The 19,372-nt window shown below is 36.0% G+C and overlaps 1 protein-coding gene across 1 annotated transcript in view; it reads right to left on the minus strand.

Annotated features, from left to right (window-relative positions):
* LOC131962658 (striated muscle preferentially expressed protein kinase-like) overlaps positions 1-19,372 on the minus strand; it is a 78,210-nt gene that overhangs the window by 7,484 nt on the left and 51,354 nt on the right. The window contains exons 25-37 of the mRNA XM_059327640.1: positions 15,384-15,584; positions 13,885-13,942; positions 13,725-13,802; positions 12,646-12,818; positions 12,484-12,510; positions 12,245-12,397; positions 11,221-11,263; positions 10,101-10,166; positions 7,081-9,763; positions 6,172-6,339; positions 4,503-4,625; positions 2,754-2,918; positions 761-1,331 (exon numbers count right to left, since the gene is read on the minus strand). Coding sequence (XP_059183623.1) covers positions 761-1,331; positions 2,754-2,918; positions 4,503-4,625; positions 6,172-6,339; positions 7,081-9,763; positions 10,101-10,166; positions 11,221-11,263; positions 12,245-12,397; positions 12,484-12,510; positions 12,646-12,818; positions 13,725-13,802; positions 13,885-13,942; positions 15,384-15,584 — 4,509 coding nt within the window. The remainder of the gene's footprint in view (positions 1-760; positions 1,332-2,753; positions 2,919-4,502; positions 4,626-6,171; positions 6,340-7,080; positions 9,764-10,100; positions 10,167-11,220; positions 11,264-12,244; positions 12,398-12,483; positions 12,511-12,645; positions 12,819-13,724; positions 13,803-13,884; positions 13,943-15,383; positions 15,585-19,372) is intronic.

Genomic DNA, 19,372 nt, shown 5'->3' on the forward strand with positions numbered 1-19,372 from the left:
ACGACTTCTTCATGATGTCACAACGTAAAAACGAAGCAGCATGGAGCCCTGCTGTCAGCTTTCCTCTAAAGTTTTGGCTTTTCCAGAAGTTTCCATATCCAATTTAATACATTAACCCTTTTTTAGCAAAGGTTAAAAAAAAAAAAACACTTTGAAGTTTATTAACATGATTTTACTTTTTTTGCAGAGATTTTTCTAATTTAACTTTGTGCATTTAGTATGCAATCTTTTGTGTTTACCTTTTTTTTGTTGTTGTTGTTTTTTGTAATTTCTTTGTTTTTGTCTGTGTTTTTTGTAATTTGTGTGTGTTTTTTGTATTTTTATTGTGTTGTTGGTGTGTTTTGAGTGTGTTTGTATGTGTTTTTTGTAATTTTGTGTGTGTTTTTGTTTGTTTTTCATGTTTTATGTGTTTTAAGTGTGTTTTTTGTAATTCTTTTGTGTTTTTTTGTAATTTTTTTGTGTTTTAAATGTTGATCCAGTAAGTCAAAATGAAAAAATAATCAGGTCATATAGGTGAGGCTCTGCTGAAAACAATGATACCAACACGTCATGGTAAAGATTTTTAAGCGGTTTATACAGGCAGAATGAAAAGGAGTAAAAAAACGACAAAATAGCCCCAAACTCCAAAGGGTTAAGTAATGTGAATGTTTAGACTTCTAAGAATTAAGAGTCTATTTGTTATGGACTTAAACAATATGGAAAAAAAAGCCTAAAACATGAGTCTAACCATGATTTATAACTGGGTCAGTATCTGTCTCACCTGGCCTTTTCGTCCAGGAAGGTGTAGGGTTTCTGTGGGACCCCCTGTCGCAGAGCAGTGGAGGGCGTAGTGCGACCTGACGGGGTGCCCCTGCTGGGGGTGCTGGCCCCGTCCCCTATGGGGCTCAGGCTGGAGGTCTGGAGCACTTGAGGGGAAAAGGCGACAGGAGTGGGAGTCACGCGAGCGGTGACGGTGGTGGTGGTGGAGACGTACGTGGGCACGGACGCCAAAGCTGGTTTGGTTGGCGTCAAAGGCGGGGTTACCAGTGTTACGGGTGGGGTCTGGGTCATGGGAGACACCACGTTGATTGGACTCTGGGGTTTGGGGAGGACGAAGGGTGGAGGTGGTTTGACAGCAGGAGAGGAGGGAAGAGAGGAGGTGTCGCCTGCAGGTGGCAGGGAGGAGACAGCCACTGTTTTAGGTGCTGCGTCTCTTAGAGAGGTGGAGGTGGAGGTGGGAGCCTTAATCTGGACTGGTTTTGGTTGAGGAACGGTCACTGAGGAGTCAGGAGCTGGTTCAGGTGCAGCCGGGACCGTCTTCACCACGGCAACCGCAGGGGAGGCTCCTCCAGCTGTGAAAACACACATACGGAGCTTCATATTGTGTTTTTCTAATAAATATTAAGGCTGCGGGTCGATTCAAGAAATAAACTAATTAATTTGCTGCAATCAATCGTGATTTTTTTTTTTTTGCTTGTAATAATGGATATCTGTGGGTACCAAGGTTATTATAGTTAACGAAAACTAACAAAATAACGAAAACTAGAATTGAAAAAAACAATTTTGTTAACTGAAATAAAAATAAAAAAGAGTTTTTAAAAAACGATAACTAACTGACACTGTATTGTGTGGTTACAAAACTAACTAAAACGAACTAAAATTATAGTGAAAATGTCCTTCGTTTTCGTCTTTGTCAACTTTTTTCATCCGTAAACCTTTTAGTTGATATGAAATCTATTTCATCTATCTGGTTTTATGACTTAATAAACTTATTGGGGCTGAGATGGATCAGACAAAGGAAATAAAGGAAACATTTATCGTGACTTTTTTTAATATCGCACCCAAGAAATACCCCATTACAAAAAAACTAAAACTAACACTAAAACTAATAAAAACTAAACTAAATCTAAGCATTTTCCAAAAAATAAAAACGAATTAAAACTAGCAAACTCACTCTAAAAACTCATCAAAACTAACTGAATTAGAAAACAAAAATTGACAACGAAATAAAACTAAAACTAATGGAAAATCCAAAACTATTATAACCTTGGTGGGTACCCATAGACCCATTTTCATTCAGGTACCTTTAAGTGCAGCTTTAAATTTTGGCAAGAAATTACTGGCCATGTTCAGTTATTTAGACAAGATATAATGACTCAGCATTTACATCCTGGAACATTTACTTTGCAATAATTCTTTAAAAATGCACTCAATATTTTAAATTAATTGCAAAAACGAGCACATTCATTTTGACAGCACTTATAAATATGCCTTTAAGTAATGACCTGTAGCACCACAATGTAATACAATTTAAATTTTACCTGATTGAAAATATGATAAAACCCAATAATGTGATAAATTGGCTAATAATGTATCAAAATGTCCTTTAGGCTACAAAATATGGCAAATGTATGTTTTTATCAGGCAAAGATGCTTCAAACTGAATCCAATCAATTCATCAATTTAAAACATAATTTTTGGATGTTATCAAAACTGAATTATCACTCAGGAAATGTTATGACTTATACATTAAAAGTCAAGTTATTCTATAATTGGGTTTTCTTATTTATTTTAAATCAGGTGATTGTTAGGCATTATAACATTTTAAACTGCTTATGACAGATGATACTATTTTACTATATGAGATTTTATTATTGTCCATTTGTTTTAAGACATTTTTTCCTTTACTGTTTTCTCTTTCCAGCACAATTCCAATAGAGGGCCATGTCCCTGAACTCTGTGCAGTAATGTACATTTTGAGCGTGTATAAATACCCGTAGAGTCCAGGCAGACCGGAGCAGAGCAGCTGCTGTACGGTCCCTGTCCCGCCTTGTTGCTGCAGGCCACGCGGAACCTAAACGCCCGGCTTGGCGGCAGGTCAGTGACGTTGTAGTAGCAGTCGACGACTCCAGAGGCGACAGTCAGCCAGTTAAAGTCACCTGCAGGACAGAGGAGGAGACATCAGTGGGTTTTAAAGAATGGTGCTGTGAACTTTATGGACAGAGCATGGACTATATGTTTCTCTTCATTTAAAAGTCTCTGTAAGCGTTAAAAAAAAAAAAATACAAATCTTTCCTTATTGGAGGTTAACATAGCAACATAGGGTAGCTTGATCACACAGGCAACAATCCTGTGGGTCCAAAGTGTCAGGAGCCTCAAAGAGAGACTCAAAATGACGCCAAAGAGACTCAAAATCACTGCAAAGAGACTCAAAGTGACTATGAAGACTCAAAATGAATACAAAGAGACTCAAAGTGACTAAAGAGACTCCAAATGACTACAAAGAGACTCAAAATGACTACAAAGAGACTCAAAGTGACTACAAAGAGACTCAAAATGAGTACAAAGAGACTCAAAGTGACCATAAAGAGACTCAAAGTGACTATAAAGAGACTTAAAATGACTACAAAGAGACTCAAAATGACTACAAAGAGACTCAAAGTGACTATGAAGACTCAAAATGACTACAAAGACATTGAAATTGACTGCGAAGACACTTAAAATTACTACAAAGAGACTCAAATTGACTATAAAGAGACTCAAAATGACTACAAAGAGACTCAAAATGACTACAAAGAGACTCAAAGTGACTATGAAGACTCAAAATGCATACAAAGAGACTCAAAATGACTACAAAGACGCTTAAAGTGACTACAAAGAGACTGAAAATGACTACAAAAAGACTCAAAGTGACTACAAAGAGACTCAAAATGATACAAAGAGACTCAAAATGACTACAAAGACGCTTAAAGTGACTACAAAGAGACTCAAAATGACTACAAAGAGACTCAAAGTGACTACAAAGAGACTCAAAATGATACAAAGAGACTCAAAATGACTACAAAGAGGCTAAGTGACAACAAAGAGACTCAAAGTGACTACAAAAGGGGCCAAAACAACTCTTTGACTTGTTGTAGTTCATATATTGGCCAGCAGATGGCGGTGTTGCCACACTAATAAATCTGCACATGCACATAGATGAAGACTTGAAATTTTCTACAAGGTAAAGGGTAACGAATGTACTAACAAGTTAATGCTGACACGGTGAAAGAGACCTGAATTAAAATGTAAATCAGGTAATGATGTAGCAACATCAAACAAGGCATCAGAATTACATCTATTAGAGCAAAAAAAGTTCAAAGAAACTAAAAGCCTGCTCCTCCAAGTTTGTGCCACTTTATTTTTATGAGATAATGATGATTCATGGTGCACAGTGACAGCAGCACTGGTACAGTCACTATTCCCTGGTGGGTTGACTCATTTTCTCTGTCTAAGTGGCGTCTATGGATTTGGAAACTTACTTCCCTGAACATTCTCCACATAGGCTACAAAGACAAACATTGTCAAAGCTGTTCAAACACCGCCGCCTCCTAAGAGTCACTTCTCCACATTGCACTGACAGTAATACACAGGGGAATTTAAACCATCAAAAAACCACCATTAAAGCAAATAACAGCAAAGCTTTTCACAGCTTATTTCATATTTCTCTGGATGAGCGGAATAATGCTGGTTTTAAGTGGTACCTTCTGTTTTTCTTTCCAGGGTGTAGCTGCATGGAGACTTGGTGTCTGCTGGCTTCCAGAGCACCAGGGCCGTGTTGTTGTACGTCTGGGGGATTTCAGGGGTCCCTGGTCGTTTTGGGACATCTTAGAGTGTGAAAGAGAATAAATTAGATGAGTGTATAGTGGCATAGCACATATAAAAGATAGTGGCAGCCTTCAGTGAAGCTTTTCAGTGGCCAATAGAAGCACTGATTGTGTGAGTGCTGAAAAGGAGCTTTTGGCCTTTTAATTTCTTTATTTTCCATAATTTTGCTGCATATAGAATTTTAGCAACATTTGAATGATTCTTATTTTTGGAATTTAACCTCAGCTCCTATAATATCTCTATAATTCACCAGATTGAGACATTTTCCCCTTGTTTTCCCAATAGGTCACATACAATGCAATGCATCAAAATCAATGTTGCTAGTCACTGACATATTCCAGACTGTGATTTTTTTTTTCTACCAAACAATTGGTAGTTATGATCAGTAAAAATAACTTGTGGATAATAATAATAATAATTATAATAATAATAAATTATTTAATATATATTATTATTTTAAGGTAGTTTTTGCAACATGCAACTTGTCATTTAAAAGTTTAATTTAAAAAATATATTTATATATATTTGGAAGTCATGAGATGGACTAGATCTGGTCAATGGATTTAACTAGGTGAAAGTGGAAAAGGGTTAAAAATTTGATTTTTTTTTTTTATTTGCAGGTACAGGGTTTTTACTGTTCTCTGTACGTGGATAGTTTCATTGTAAAAACAACTAACTGCTTGATGTTTAACTTTCCTGGCAAAAGACTTACATCACACTTCTGTTCTAGCAATCACTGCTTCAGTATCTTCATCAATCTACATGAAAATGTCACATTGACCTCATTGAGATTCAAGACGACAACAACCATCCAGATCATAGTTTGTGTTTCGTCGTTGCGCCAAACTGAACTTGACACAAATAGTGTCTTTCCTTCATTCCAAAATGAATTTCCCATTAAGCCTGTGCACCAGCAGGAACAATGGAGCCAATGCTTCAGGCGGGATAAGCTGTCTGAAGTATTTTCCCCACTGCTCATGTATAATCAAGGGGGACTTCAGTGGATGGGATTAGAAATACTACCAAAGCCAGAAGAAATAAAGATTGCAACTGACATCAAGAGAAATATATTTTCCACTTAAGCCTCAAGACGTCTTGTTATTAATGTTGTGTTAGTGTGCGGCATTGGCAGAATCGAAGCCGTGTTGTTCTTGTTGCACATAATTTGTGCAAAAGCATGACTGGAGTCTTTCCAAATCGCAGGAAGCATCATTTGCTCCTATTCCGTGATGAATATGAGAAGGGCCAAAAACCCATTAAGTTAATCTACTGTAAAGTTAATCTTTTGGCATTAATATTCATTTGGACTGCATTACTATTTATACCATTCTTCTTGCAATTAAAATTAAATTATGTTGAATACATCACATCATGAAGATAATTAGTGCGTGTCCATGAAAGGCAAGGAGCAGCTGTGCCTCTGGTGAGAGAACTCCAATGAATAATGTCTCCAATCCTCATCTCACATTTTTCCCCATTTCATACAATAACATTAACAATAAAACACTTTTTTTTGAATAACAATGGGCTAAATAAGCTACTCACAAGCAATTGACAGTGTGCAGGAGGTGGTGATGGTCGCTATGGGGTTGGTAGCGACACATTCGTAAACTCCAGCATCTCTCCGGCTGCACTTCATGATCGTAAGTAGCTGCCTGCCGTCCGGATGGGACCTCAGGTTGATTCTGTCATCCACATCCAGCGGTTTCCGATCTGGAATACACCAAAAATAATGTAAGAAAACTGGACAGCTAGGTTCTGGATAAAACAAAAAACTGACATACACTACCGGTCAAAAGTTTTAGAACATCCCAATTTTTCCAGTTTTTTATTGAAATTCAAGCAGTTCAAGTCAAATGAACAGCTTGAAAGGGTCCAAAGGTAAGTGGTGAACTGCCAGAGGTAAATAAAAAAAGGTAAGCTTAACCAAAACTGAAAAATAATGTACATTTCAGAATTATACAAGTAGGCCTTTTTCAGGGAACAAGAAATGGGTTAACAACTTAACTCTATGGAGTCTTGGGCTATTTTGTCCATTTTTGAATTCTTTTCATGTCTTTGTAAGTCATTTTGTGTCTTTTTTTGGTCATTTTGTGTCTTTTTTTTTAGTAATTTTGTGTCTTTTGGTGTCTTTTTTTTGTCATTTTGTGTCTTGTGGTGTCTTTTTTTGGTCATTTTGTGTCTTGTGGTGTCTTTTTTTTGTCATTTTGTGTCTTTTTTTGATCATTTTGTGTCTTTTTTTAGTCCTTTAGTCCAACATAAAATGTGATTTTGAATCTTTTTTTTACTTTCAAAACACTATCATGCTCAATAAAGAATTTTAAATGTTGCAAATGTGCATTAATTTCAGAGTACACTGAGACATTAAACTGCATCATTTTCAATTAAATTCTGGAAAAGTTGGTGTGTTCTAAAACTTTTGACCGGTAGTGTATTTCAAGAGGATTGACGTACCGATCGTCCAGGTGATTTCTGGATGCGGACTTCCAGCTGGAAGGCAGCTAAGAGTGACCGGTTCCCCCTCCAGTAAGACGTGGTCTTTCAGTTTGATGTGGAACACGGGGGCGAAATCTGAAGCCGAGCGGATAAACTGCTGGCTTTTGGACAAACCCTCTTCTTTGGGGACTGATGAAGGCAGATCAGATTGCGACGGGGTTTTGTCCTTCTTGCTTCTCGTCAAACCCCACCTGTCCCACCGCGATCGCCTGTCGTTCTCTGAGGCTTTTTCAGAATGGATGCTAGAAGTGGATTCGACCGATTCCTTGGATGCTGTGGCTCCGGTCTGTTTGGCCAGTTGGTTCTCGGGGATGCCCATTCCTTTGAGTCCTCGCCCCTCAGATTGGGAATGACGATGGCGGGTAAACAGGGGCGTCCTCTTTTCCTCTTCGCCCTCTTTTCTCTCCTCGGACTGGCTCCGGATTTTCGAGGAAATCCCTGCCACTTTGTTCTCAAACTTGTGTCGCATTGCTAGAACAGGGGAATCCGTGACTTTCTTCAGATCCTTCTGCACCAGATCTTTCTGACTTCCCCCAGTTTCTTTGTCCTTCCTCTCCTCTGACTGACTCCTTATTTTGGCAGAGATTCCCGCCACTTTGGACTCAAACCTGCGCCTCATTGCAGAAACCGAAGACTCGTCTGCTTTTCTTTGTTCTCTCTCGTCCTGCTGCCTCTTTGCTTCTGCACTGTTCAGCTCCTTTGTATCCAGGGACTTACTGCGACCAATAGCCCATGAAACTCGCTTACTAACAGCAGTTTCCTTCACATCCTGTTGCTTTTCCTCCTTTGGTTTCTCACCCTTCTTATCAACGGATGTTGACCTCTTGGCACGCAGGGAAAATCTTCCCATTAGGCCCAAGCCTGTTTCCTTATCTTCCGCTCTCAAATCTTGAACAGATTTGGATTTCTCTTGCAGTCCTTTGGCTACCATTTCAAGCGGAGCCCCTCTTGGCCCCGGCCTGTAAATTTCTTCACCGCCCTCACCCCCCTTCCGGTTAAGTACGGGAGATCTCTCCTCTGATTTGTTTCTGGTCAGTTTCCTGAGGCCACGGGTCAAAGACGACTCCCGCTTCTTAAACCTGGCTTCAAAGACCTCCTCTGAGTCGATGTCTTTGATGTCTGTTCTGAGCACAGGCTGACGAGCGGCAGCTGCCACATCAGGGTTTGATGATGTAGAAACAGCACCTGGAGATCGATCAGCGGTTGCTACCTTGGCAAACACTGCTGGATGTTCAGGTGACATGGGGATTTCCGTTGGTTTTGTACCATTCGGCGTGGCTTTTTTAGCTGGACGGGCCTCGCCAGATGTTGCAGACGATGGTCTATTTTGTGTTAAATCTTCCTTTTCATTAATATGCAACTCCTGATTTTCTTTCCTCTCTTCTTCTTCATCATCCTCCTCCTCTATTACAATTATAGGAGTAATTACAGAAGGTGATCTGGGCTCGGATTCTACTTTATCTGTGTTTTCTAACTGGGTTTTGGTCCTTTTCTCTGTTATCCCATCCACGTTCTTCTCATTCATGCTTTGCATATCCTCATGATCTTTCACATTGTTCTGTTTTTGCTGTTGGTCCAATCTTCCTGGTGTTGGGAGTATAAAAGAAGTCTTCTTTGTAGGCGTTGTAGACTCCAGTGTTGTTTGTTCCGTCAATGCAGACATTGAAGTTGCCTCCTGGAGCTTCTTCCCTTCGATGCTACTGTTCCCCACGGATGGGATCTCCAAGGGGGCTCCAAACCTGCGGTGCAGTGGCATGGGCTCAGAATCCCCCTGAGTGAACGAGGCGCTTTTACAAAAAACTTTGGTCTTTGGTGTGTCTTCCGTCGTACCGTCCGAAGACGCCGCTCTGGTGAGTGTCGAGGGCCCCGTTCTTGATCTCCTCAAGTTCCGATCGAGAGACCCGGTCCGCCTCTCATCTTCCATGCCGAGAGTTTCAAACAAGGGCCCTCGTAGGCCGCTCATCTTCTTGTCCACATTTCCTCCCCTGAGCAATCGCTGTCGCATCAGTTCCAGCTTTAGGGCATAATCCTCCTGGCTTAACTTTGCCGCCCCGGGGCTCGGGCTGCGGTTGGGTAGTTCCATAGAAACAGCCTTTTTCAAGCTCTTGTTACTTGCTTCTGATTCCTTATTTGCATTTTCCTCTTCTGGGTCAATGTGGAGAAGCAGTGCTGAGTCAGCAGAGCTGCCTCTCCTCATGGTAGCCCTCCTGCTTTTCGTCTGCGATTCGTCCGACTCCACACTTGAACCTTTCTTCAGGGGAGCTCGTTTTGTCGTATCCGTTTTCTCCTCATCTGGGGTTTCTTCTTCATCGTTCGCCATTGTATTAGCCCCGCCTCCTGCCGTCTCCATGTTGTCCTTTTTCCTCGTCCCATCAGCGGCAACACTGGGCCATGCGGTGACATCATCGTCCCCCGGGATCTCGTTAAGGGACACCCTGGAACCAGAAAAGACCATGGACAGGGGCATAGGAATGAAGGGAAGCTCATCCACATCTGCATCAGAGTCAGAGGAAGAGGAGGGTGGTGGGGAGCCTTCTTTTAAGTGCCGGGCCACAGCGATGGAGATGTGGTTAGATGACTCATTCAAAAGCTCCGGGATCGATCGCATCACCATCTTGGATTTGTAGCTGATAAGAGAACGCTGAAAAAAAAGACAATGAAGCACAACATGAGATAGTTTATGTTTCATTTTCCTCTTGTGGACACAGCCTGGCCATAAAAACAGACGACACAGGGAGGTCAGGCTTTGTTCACTTTGTCATAAAACAAACTGAATGTTCTTGCAACACTGTGAGAAATAAAAGGAAGTGAGAAAGGTTTTTCAGCCTTGATAATCAATAGCTGCCCCCATTTATGTGGGGAGAAATATTAATGACTTGGCTGCAAAATATCAGCCCTTAATTTAGTCCTGGACAATGTCTTATCAGCTGCAGTGTGAATTTTGTGTTTGTGAGTTAAATGCATGTCCAGTGGCTTACCTGCCATTTCCTTCGAGACAAAACTTGCTTCAGCATCGCTGTGCTGATGCTCTTGTTTGTTGGTGACTGCAAGACAGAAGATTGGAGTGACTTTTAACATTTTACCCTTTCCACATCCAATCCAATCCCCTTTATTTATATAGCACAATTTTATCAAACATAAGGTTTCCAAAGTGCTGCACAAACAATAAATACATAACACAATACAAAGAGATGTAGTAAACAATAGATCAGTAAGATGCAATAAGATAAAATAAATTAAAAATGGGATAAAAATAATAAAATAAAATGTAAAATGTACTGCCCGCACAAAATAAAATATGCATGAATACCATAAAAAACAAAAAATCATCATAAAATCAACATAAAACATCAGGCAGGCCTCCTCACTGTCTGTTTTTAAAAGTAATCTTAAAATCCATTTTTATTCACTAACTTTTAACTCAACACGAGCCTTTGCTCTGTTTTGTTTGTTTTTATCATCATCAGAAATTTTATTGAGTAGGATAAACCCCTTGAGAGGAATCCTCTGGTTTTCGAGGGGGTCCTAAAGTACATTACAAAACAAAACACTCAACAATTTACAGACATACAACAACAAAGACAACAGGCATCAACACAAACATAACAAACAAAAAATGAACACAAGAATAATCACAACCTCTCAATGGCCACAAGTTGGCCATAACATTAGCCTAGTAAAACTGAAAGAAGTAACATAATATTATTGTAAATTGAAATTGCATTTTTAAAAATAAAACAAAAATAAAATAAATATGACATAATATTATCTAAAACATGTGCAGTTTAACTCAAAATAAGAAGACAGGGCATATTTAAAACTATGAAAATCTGTTCTTTGTGGTTTTTAAAATGAAGATTCATTTTAAAACCCACTTTTATTTACTGGTTTTTACCCAGCATGAGACTCGCTCTGTTTTAGTTGTTTTTATTTGTTCTCTGTTTTTATTGTTGGTCTGTCCTACAGCACTTTGTATCAGCTATGGCTGATTTAAAAGGCTCTATAAATAAAGTTGATTTGATTTTGATTTTTAGTGGAGATATAAAGACAAATCCTACGACACATGGCTGGGTATATATTCCCTAAATGATAACTTACCTTGAACCAAGGATGGCGAAGGCACTCGGTGGCACTGGGCCTCCTGGGATAGGAAAAATATGCATATGAGGTCTATGAGAAAGGAGCATGGTTGATGGTTGCTCTAAATTATATGAGTCAGTGACAAATAAGGGTTGGCAAGATGTCAAATGGTGTAACCACAAAAAAATTATAAATATTAAACACTTCATCCACCTACATTGTATTTAAGTGGACTTATACATATAATTACTTAATTAAAAAAAAACATCAAATTAAATATTTCTACATACAACACATTCTAAATACAACCATTTTTTTTCAAAAGTTTTGACAAATGATGTAAAAATGTGTTATATACCATAGTGTTGCAATGTAAACATGGATTGTATTTTTTCTCATTTTAGTTCATTTATTTTCCCAAACAATGACAAAAACGACGTAAAATGACCAAAAAAGAAACAAAAGATGTAAAATCACAAAACTACATAAGACAAAAAATTACCAAAAAAAAGCCAAAAAACAAAACAAAACAAAAAAAGGCCCAAAAAGTTTTTTTTAAATCTTTTAACAGAAAAAGAAACAAATAATTTGCAGTGTACTCTGCTCGGGCCAGTTCATCGCTGCTTGCAGCTTTAATTTATCTCTTTTGTACATTTCTGGTCATTTTTGGTCATTTAGTGACCAAAAGAAGATGTAAAAAGACACAAAACGACCAAAAAAAAGACACAAAAGACGTAAAATCACAAAAAGACATAAAAAGACAAAAAATTACAACAACAAAAAAGACACAAAGGGCGTAAAATCATCAAAAATCATCAAAAAAAGACACAAAAAGACATAAAAAAGACAAAAAATTACCAAAAAAAAAATGTGTTATGTACCATAGTGTTGCAATGCAAACATGGATTGTATTTTTTCTCATTTTAGTTCATTTATTTTCATGTATATAATCAGATTTTTATGGGGAAAAAATACTGGTTACACCAACTGACACTGCGTTAGATGACGTCATTGATCCGTATATATTTATAAATGAACTTACAGTTGGTCCGCCACTAAAAGCTTGATGACAAATCCCTTTGCTTCTTTGCAGAGGTCGGCGAACATGCTCTCCTCGAACGCCACGTTGTAGTTTCGGATGTTTAAGCCCGTGGCTCGGTCATTCTCACCCGCAAAAGGAGACACACCAGTCAGGCTAAAATAAGACATAAAGCATCGTTATCAATAAAAGAAAGATGTCTGTGGTTTTAAAGAAAATGTTGATAGATCCATCCAACATACCAGAGGTACGTGATAACACCGACTGGCCTGCAGGAGAGCAGCACAGATTAATGACAGGTGGATTATTTGAACGATATAAAAGAGATTTGATTTTGTTGCAGATAACAAGATTGTGCCTGCAGTGAGTAGTCACTCCTTCACACTGGAGAACAGGTGGCTCACCATATGTCTGTTGCCGTGGAGACGGGAGTTTGGTTAATAATCTCCGGTGCGACATATTCTGGCGTGCCGTACTTGCAGTAGTGCTCCTCAGAAGTCTCCAATTTTGTGGCATTTCCAAAGTCGCAAATGCGGATCTGGTCACTCCCAGGACTGGACATTAAAATGTTTTCAGGCTAGAGGGGGGCAGAAAAAAATCAGTAATGTTAGATACTATTATAATATCATAATTATTATTATTTTTTAGATATTATTTATAACATACATTTGTTATAGGTCTGAAGAATATTACTCTAAGTACATTTGTAAAATAACAAAAAATAAAATGAATGTTTCAATATATATTAATATAATAAAATAAGTTTATAAAATAAATGTAACTGAATATAATAAAATAAAATAACAAAAAAATAAAATTGATGTTTAAATATATATCAAAATAATAAAATAATTTAAAAAATAAATGTAACTAAATATAATGAAATAAAATAACAAAAAATAAAATGAATGTTTCAATATATATTAATATAATAAATCATTTTATAAAATAAATGTAACTAAATATAATAAAATAAAATAGCAAAAAATAAAATTAATGTTTCAATATATATTAATATAATAAAATAAGTTTAAAAAATAATTGTAACTAAATATAATAAAATAAAATAACAACAAATAAAATGAATGTTTCAAAATATATTAATATAATAAAATAAGTTTAAAAAATAAATGTAACTAAATATAATAAAATAAAATAACAAAAAAATATAAATAATGTTTAAATATATATTAATATAGTAAAATATGTTTAAAAAAATAAATATAACTAAATATAGCAAAATAAAATAACAAAAAATAACTAAATAAAAATAAAGCAAGAACAATATTAATTAAAAAAAATAAAAATAAAACAAAAACAAAAGAAATACACATAATTAAATCAAATAAAACAAAAAAAACAAAATAAAATAAAAAAAGGGGAGTGAGGGGGTTGTAATGATGTTTTTAGAGACAAACAAACAAACAAACATTTCTGGATGAAGTAAATGTGATGCAGCAGCAAAGGTGAGATGGACAGATACCTTAATATCAAGGTGGGCAATGCTTTTTTGGTGAAGATACCGAAGACCTTCCAAAACCTGCTGAACACTACAGCGAATCTGTGGAGAAACATAAGGGGAATGAACTCAACAGTCACGTTACATAATGGTAGCGCAGTGCAGTGAGCAGGAGCACACAAACCTCCACTTCCTTCACTGTTGTTTTTCTGGCCATCCTCTCCAGCAACTCCTCGTGACATCTTCAACACGGCAGTTGAGGAAAAGAAGCAAAAGGAGCTGCGACTTTGACTGCGCAGTCCAAGTGGTAGGTGCATGAGAAATGAATTATAAATGAGCAAAAACTCCCACACATCCTATCTCTAGCTAATTCCGCTCATCGCCGATGAGTCAGAGAGGAAAAAAGCTGTGCTGCGCTCCATTCATGCCTCCAGGGGACCGAGGAAGACATTAGGATTAATGCTTTGGATCTTTCGTGTCCTTGAGATGCATTTAAGAGCACATTTGTTCGGCAATGAAGCAGATAAAATTTGAAACACTGCAGGAAAGGTGTCTTTTTTTTTTAACATGTTTGCCTTCATTGAAACTGCACACTGCAAAAAAGGTGTTTAGTCTAAAAACAAGATAAAAACAGTAAATCTGAGGGAAATGATCTTGCTGCATGGACAGATAATTTCACTTGACAAGATTTCTTAAATTAAGATTGTTAAATCTAGAAATAAGCATGTTGAACGCTTAAAATAAGAAATTAACTCTTAAAACAAGATTCATTATCTAACACTTCTAAATCTAAAGTTTTTTTTATCTTGGTAAGAAACAAATACTTTGCAGGTCACTCTGCTCGGGCCAGTTCATCGCTGCTTTAATTTATCTCTTTTGTACATTTCTGGTCATTTTTGGTCATTTAGCGACCAAAAGAAGATGTAAAAAGACACAAAACGAGCAAAAAAAGACACAAAAAGACCAAAAAAAAGACACAAAAGACGTAAAATCACAAAAAGACATAAAAAGACAAAAAATTACCAAAAAAAAAAAAAAGACACAAAGGGCGTAAAATGACCAAAAAAAGACGCAAAATGACCAAAGAAGACACAAAAAGACCAAAAAAAGACATAAAAAAGACAAAAAATTACCAAAAAAAGACACAAAAAGACCAAAGAAGACACAAAAAGACCAAAAAAAGACACAAAAAGACATAAAAAAGACAAAAAATTACCAAAAAAAGACACAAAAAGACCAAAGAAGACACAAAAAGACCAAAAAAAGACACAAAAAGACACAAAAGACGTAAAATCACAAAAAGACATGAAAAGACAAAAAATTACCACAAAAAAAAGACACAAAGGGTGTAAAATCACCAAAAAAAATACACAAAAAGACCAAAAAAAGACACAAAAAGACATAAAAAAGAAAAAAAAAATACCAAAAAAAAGACACAAAAAGACCAAAAAAAGACACAAAAACAAAATAAAGACACAATAAAACACCAAAAAAACACAAAAAAAGACACAAAAAGTTTTCTTTATCTCGGTAAGAAACAAGTCATTTAATAAATCTTGTCAAGGTAAATTATCTGTCCATGCAGCAAGATCATTTCCCTCAGATTTAGTGTTTTATCTGGTTTTTAGACAACTTTTTTGCAGTTAAACTGCAGCATATGAAAGTAGTCCAGTGGAAGGATACAGCTCTGTGATGAGCACCACCACGCTCTTCTTCTCGAAGGCGTCGTGGAAGTAGAGAACGTTCTGGTTGTCCAGCTCAGACAGCAGCTCCATCTCTCTGAGGGCCGAGCCTTTCCTCTTTCCTCCCGCAGAAATGAACTTGGCAGCGAACTCGGCCTTTCCCTTCTTCTGAATCACCCTCTTCACATAGGAGAAGGCCCCCCTGCAGCACACACAAGACATTTAATTTCAAACTGCACTGTAAATAGTTTTTACAGTAACTTATTGGCAGCAATTAACAAGTAACTTCCTGTAATTATTATTTACAGTACTGTTTTTATACTGTAAAATAAAAAACAATTTAACACTGTGATTTTAGTTTTATTTACAGTACTGATGTCTTTACTGTAAAATAAATAAAAATCAAACACTGATTTTTTTTTTAGTTTAGTTGTGTTTACAGTACTGATTTGTAAGAATAAGGAATATATTGCATTTAAGCACACTCCTAACCCTGAAACTGTTCAAATCTAGCATTTTCCAAGGAATATATTGCATTTAAGCACATTCTTAACCTTAAAACTGTTAAAATCTAGCATTTTCCAAGGAATATATTGCATTTAAGCACGTTCTTAACCTTAAAACTGTTAAAATCTAGCATTTTCCAAGGAATATATTGCATTTTAAGCACATTCCTAACCCTGAAACTGTTCAAATCTAGCATTTTCCAAGGAATATATTGCATTTAAGCACATTCTTAACCCTGAAACTGTTCAAATCTAGCATTTTCCAAGGAATATGTTGCATTTAAGCACATTCTTAACCTTAAAACTGTTAAAATCTAGCATTTTCCAAGGAATATATTGCATTTAAGCACATTCTTAACCTTAAAACTGTTAAAATCTAGCATTTCCCAAGGAATATATTGCATTTAAGCACATTCTTAACCTTAAAACTGTTAAAATCTAGCATTTTTCAAGGAATATATTGCATTTTAAGCACATTCTTAACCCTGAAACTGTTCAAATCTAGCATTTTCCAAAGAATATATTGCATTTAAGCACATTCTTAACCTTAAAACTGTTAAAATCTAGCATTTTCCAAGGAATATATTGCATTTAAGCACATTCCTAACCTTAAAACTGTTCAAATCTAGCATTTTCCAAGGAATATATTGCATTTAAGCACATTTTTAACCCTGAAACTGTTAACATCTAGCATTTTCCAAGGAATATATTGCATTTAAGCACATTCTTAACCTTGAAACTGTTAAAATGTAGCATTTTCCAAGGAATATATTGCATTTTAAGCACATTCCTAACCCTGAAACTGTTCAAATCTAGCATTTTCCAAGGAATATATTGCATTTAAGCACGTTCTTAACCTTAAAACTGTTCAAATCTAGCATTTTCCAAGGAATATATTGCATTTAAGCACATTCTTAAGCTTTAAACTGTTAAAACCTAGCATTTTCCAAGGAATATATTGCATTTTAAGCACATTCCTAACCCTGAAACTGTTCAAATCTAGCATTTTCCAAGGAATATATTGCATTTAAGCACATTCTTAACCTTAAAACTGTTAAAATCTAGCATTTTCCAAGGAATATATTGCATTTAAGCACATTCTTAACCTTAAAACTGTTAAAATCTAACATTTTCCAAGGAATATATTGCATTTAAGCACATTCTTAACCTTAAAACTGTTAAAATCTAGCATTTTCCAAGGAATATATTGCATTTAAGCACATTCTTAACCTTAAAACTGTTAAAATCTAGCATTTTCCAAGGAATATATTGCATTTAAGCACATTCTTAACCTTAAAACTGTTAAAATCTAGCATTTTCCAAGGAATATATTGCATTTTAAGCACATTCCTAACCCTGAAGCTGTTAAAATCTAGCATTTTCCAAGGAATATATTGCATTTAAGCACATTCTTAACCTTGAAACTGTTAAAATCTAGCATTTTCCAAGGAATATATTGCATTTTAAGCACATTCCTAACCCTGAAACTGTTCAAATCTAGCATTTTCCAAGGAATATATTGCATTTAAGCACATTCTTAACCTTGAAACTGTTAAAATCTAGCATTTTCCAGACTTTCAACACTTTTGTAAGAACCCTGAATCCTGATCTAACGCTGCGTGAACTTTCCGTCTTGACCTTTAAGAACAGAACAGTATGTCTGACAGAATAATATCAGCTTAAATGTCAACTCAGCATTCAACCTGGAGAATATAAATAACTTTCCAGGTATTTTAAGAAGAGGGACAGAGAATCACAGTCTCAAATGTTTAACCAATTAACTGCTGATAGTCTTAACCTTTCCCACCAATTACATTCTTCTCTAGAAGAAGCAGCACGACCACAGAACGGAGACACAAAGAGGGACATAATAATAATAAGGCCGTGGACGTTTTCTGTGTTCAGGGGAAGAAATCGGAATTCCATTTGAGTTTTCTGCTCCGTTTAATAACCAAAACACTTTCTCGTCTGCCCGTTCCGCCGTTCCAGATTGCTCTACAATTCACAATAAACGCCCGTCTCCAGCGAGTCAGGCCAAAACAAATCATCTGTCAGCTAAATGTATTCACTCCAGTCCAGGCGGTGACTCATCTCGTCCCTGTCTACTGTTGTTAAGCAGGTGCGGCTCCCCGCCCTCCCGCGGCCCCCGACCCTCGCCGCTCCAGCAGCCATTAACGCCAACGTTCCCGCTGGGCGTGAGAGGATGCGAGACGCCATTACCATGTGGTCAGTTACACATACACACTCTCACCTCCCCATCTCTTTGTGAATACCGTAGAAATGACCCAAAAACTACACGAAAAAGACACAAAAAAAGACGTAAAATCCCAAAAAGACATAAAAAGACAAAAAATTTCCAAACAAAAGACACAAAAGACGTAAAATCACCAAAAAAACACAAAAAGACCAAAAAAACCACAAAGACAAAAAAAAACACACCAAAAAAACATGCAAACAATTTATTTTAAAATGTATTTGATAAATGTAAATATATATATATATATATATATATATATATATATATATATATATAAATATAAAAGACGTAAAATCACAAAAATATATAAGACAAAAAATTACGCCAAAAACAGACACAAAAGACGTAAAATCCCAAAAAGACATAAAAAGACAAAAAATTACAAAAAAATTACCAAAAAAAAGACACAAAAGATGTTAAATCACCAAAAAACCCCACAAAAAGACAAAAAAAAAACACAAAGACAAAAAAAACACACCAAAAAAACACAAAAACTAACTAACTAACAAACTAACTAAATTTTATGCACACAATTTATTTTAAAATGTATTTGGTAAATGTAAATATATATATATATGTATATAATATATAAATAAAAGACGTAAAATCCCAAAAAGACATAAAAAGACAAAACATTTCCAAACAAAAGACACAAAAGACGTAAAATCACCAAAAGAACACAAAAAGACAAAAAAAAACCACAAAGACAAAAAAAACACACCAAAAAAACATGCACACAATTTATTTTAAAATGTATTTGATAAATGTAAATATATATATATATATATATATGTGTGTATATATATATATATATATATATAAAAGATGTAAAATCACAAAAATATATAAGACAAAAAATTAAGCCAAAAACAGACACAAAAGACGTAAAATCATCCCAAAAAAAAAAAAGACACAAAAAGTTTTTTCTTTTTATCCTGGTAAGAAACAAATAATTTGCAGTGCACTCTGCTCAGGCCAGTTCATCGCTGCTTGCAGCTTGAATTTATCTCTTTTGTACATTTTTGGTCATTTAGTGACCAAAAGAAGATGTAAAAAGACACAAAAAGACCAAAAAAAGACACAAAAAGACAAAAAAAGACACAAAAAGACAAAAAAAAAGACACAAAAAGACAAAAAAAGAGACAAAAAGACACAAAAAAGACGTAAAATCCCAAAAAGACATAAAAAGATAAAAAATTACCAAAAAAAAAGACACAAAAGACGTAA

The sequence above is a fragment of the Centropristis striata genome, chromosome 24 (genome assembly GCF_030273125.1).
Source record: "Centropristis striata isolate RG_2023a ecotype Rhode Island chromosome 24, C.striata_1.0, whole genome shotgun sequence".
Taxonomy (NCBI): Eukaryota; Metazoa; Chordata; class Actinopteri; order Perciformes; family Serranidae; genus Centropristis; species Centropristis striata.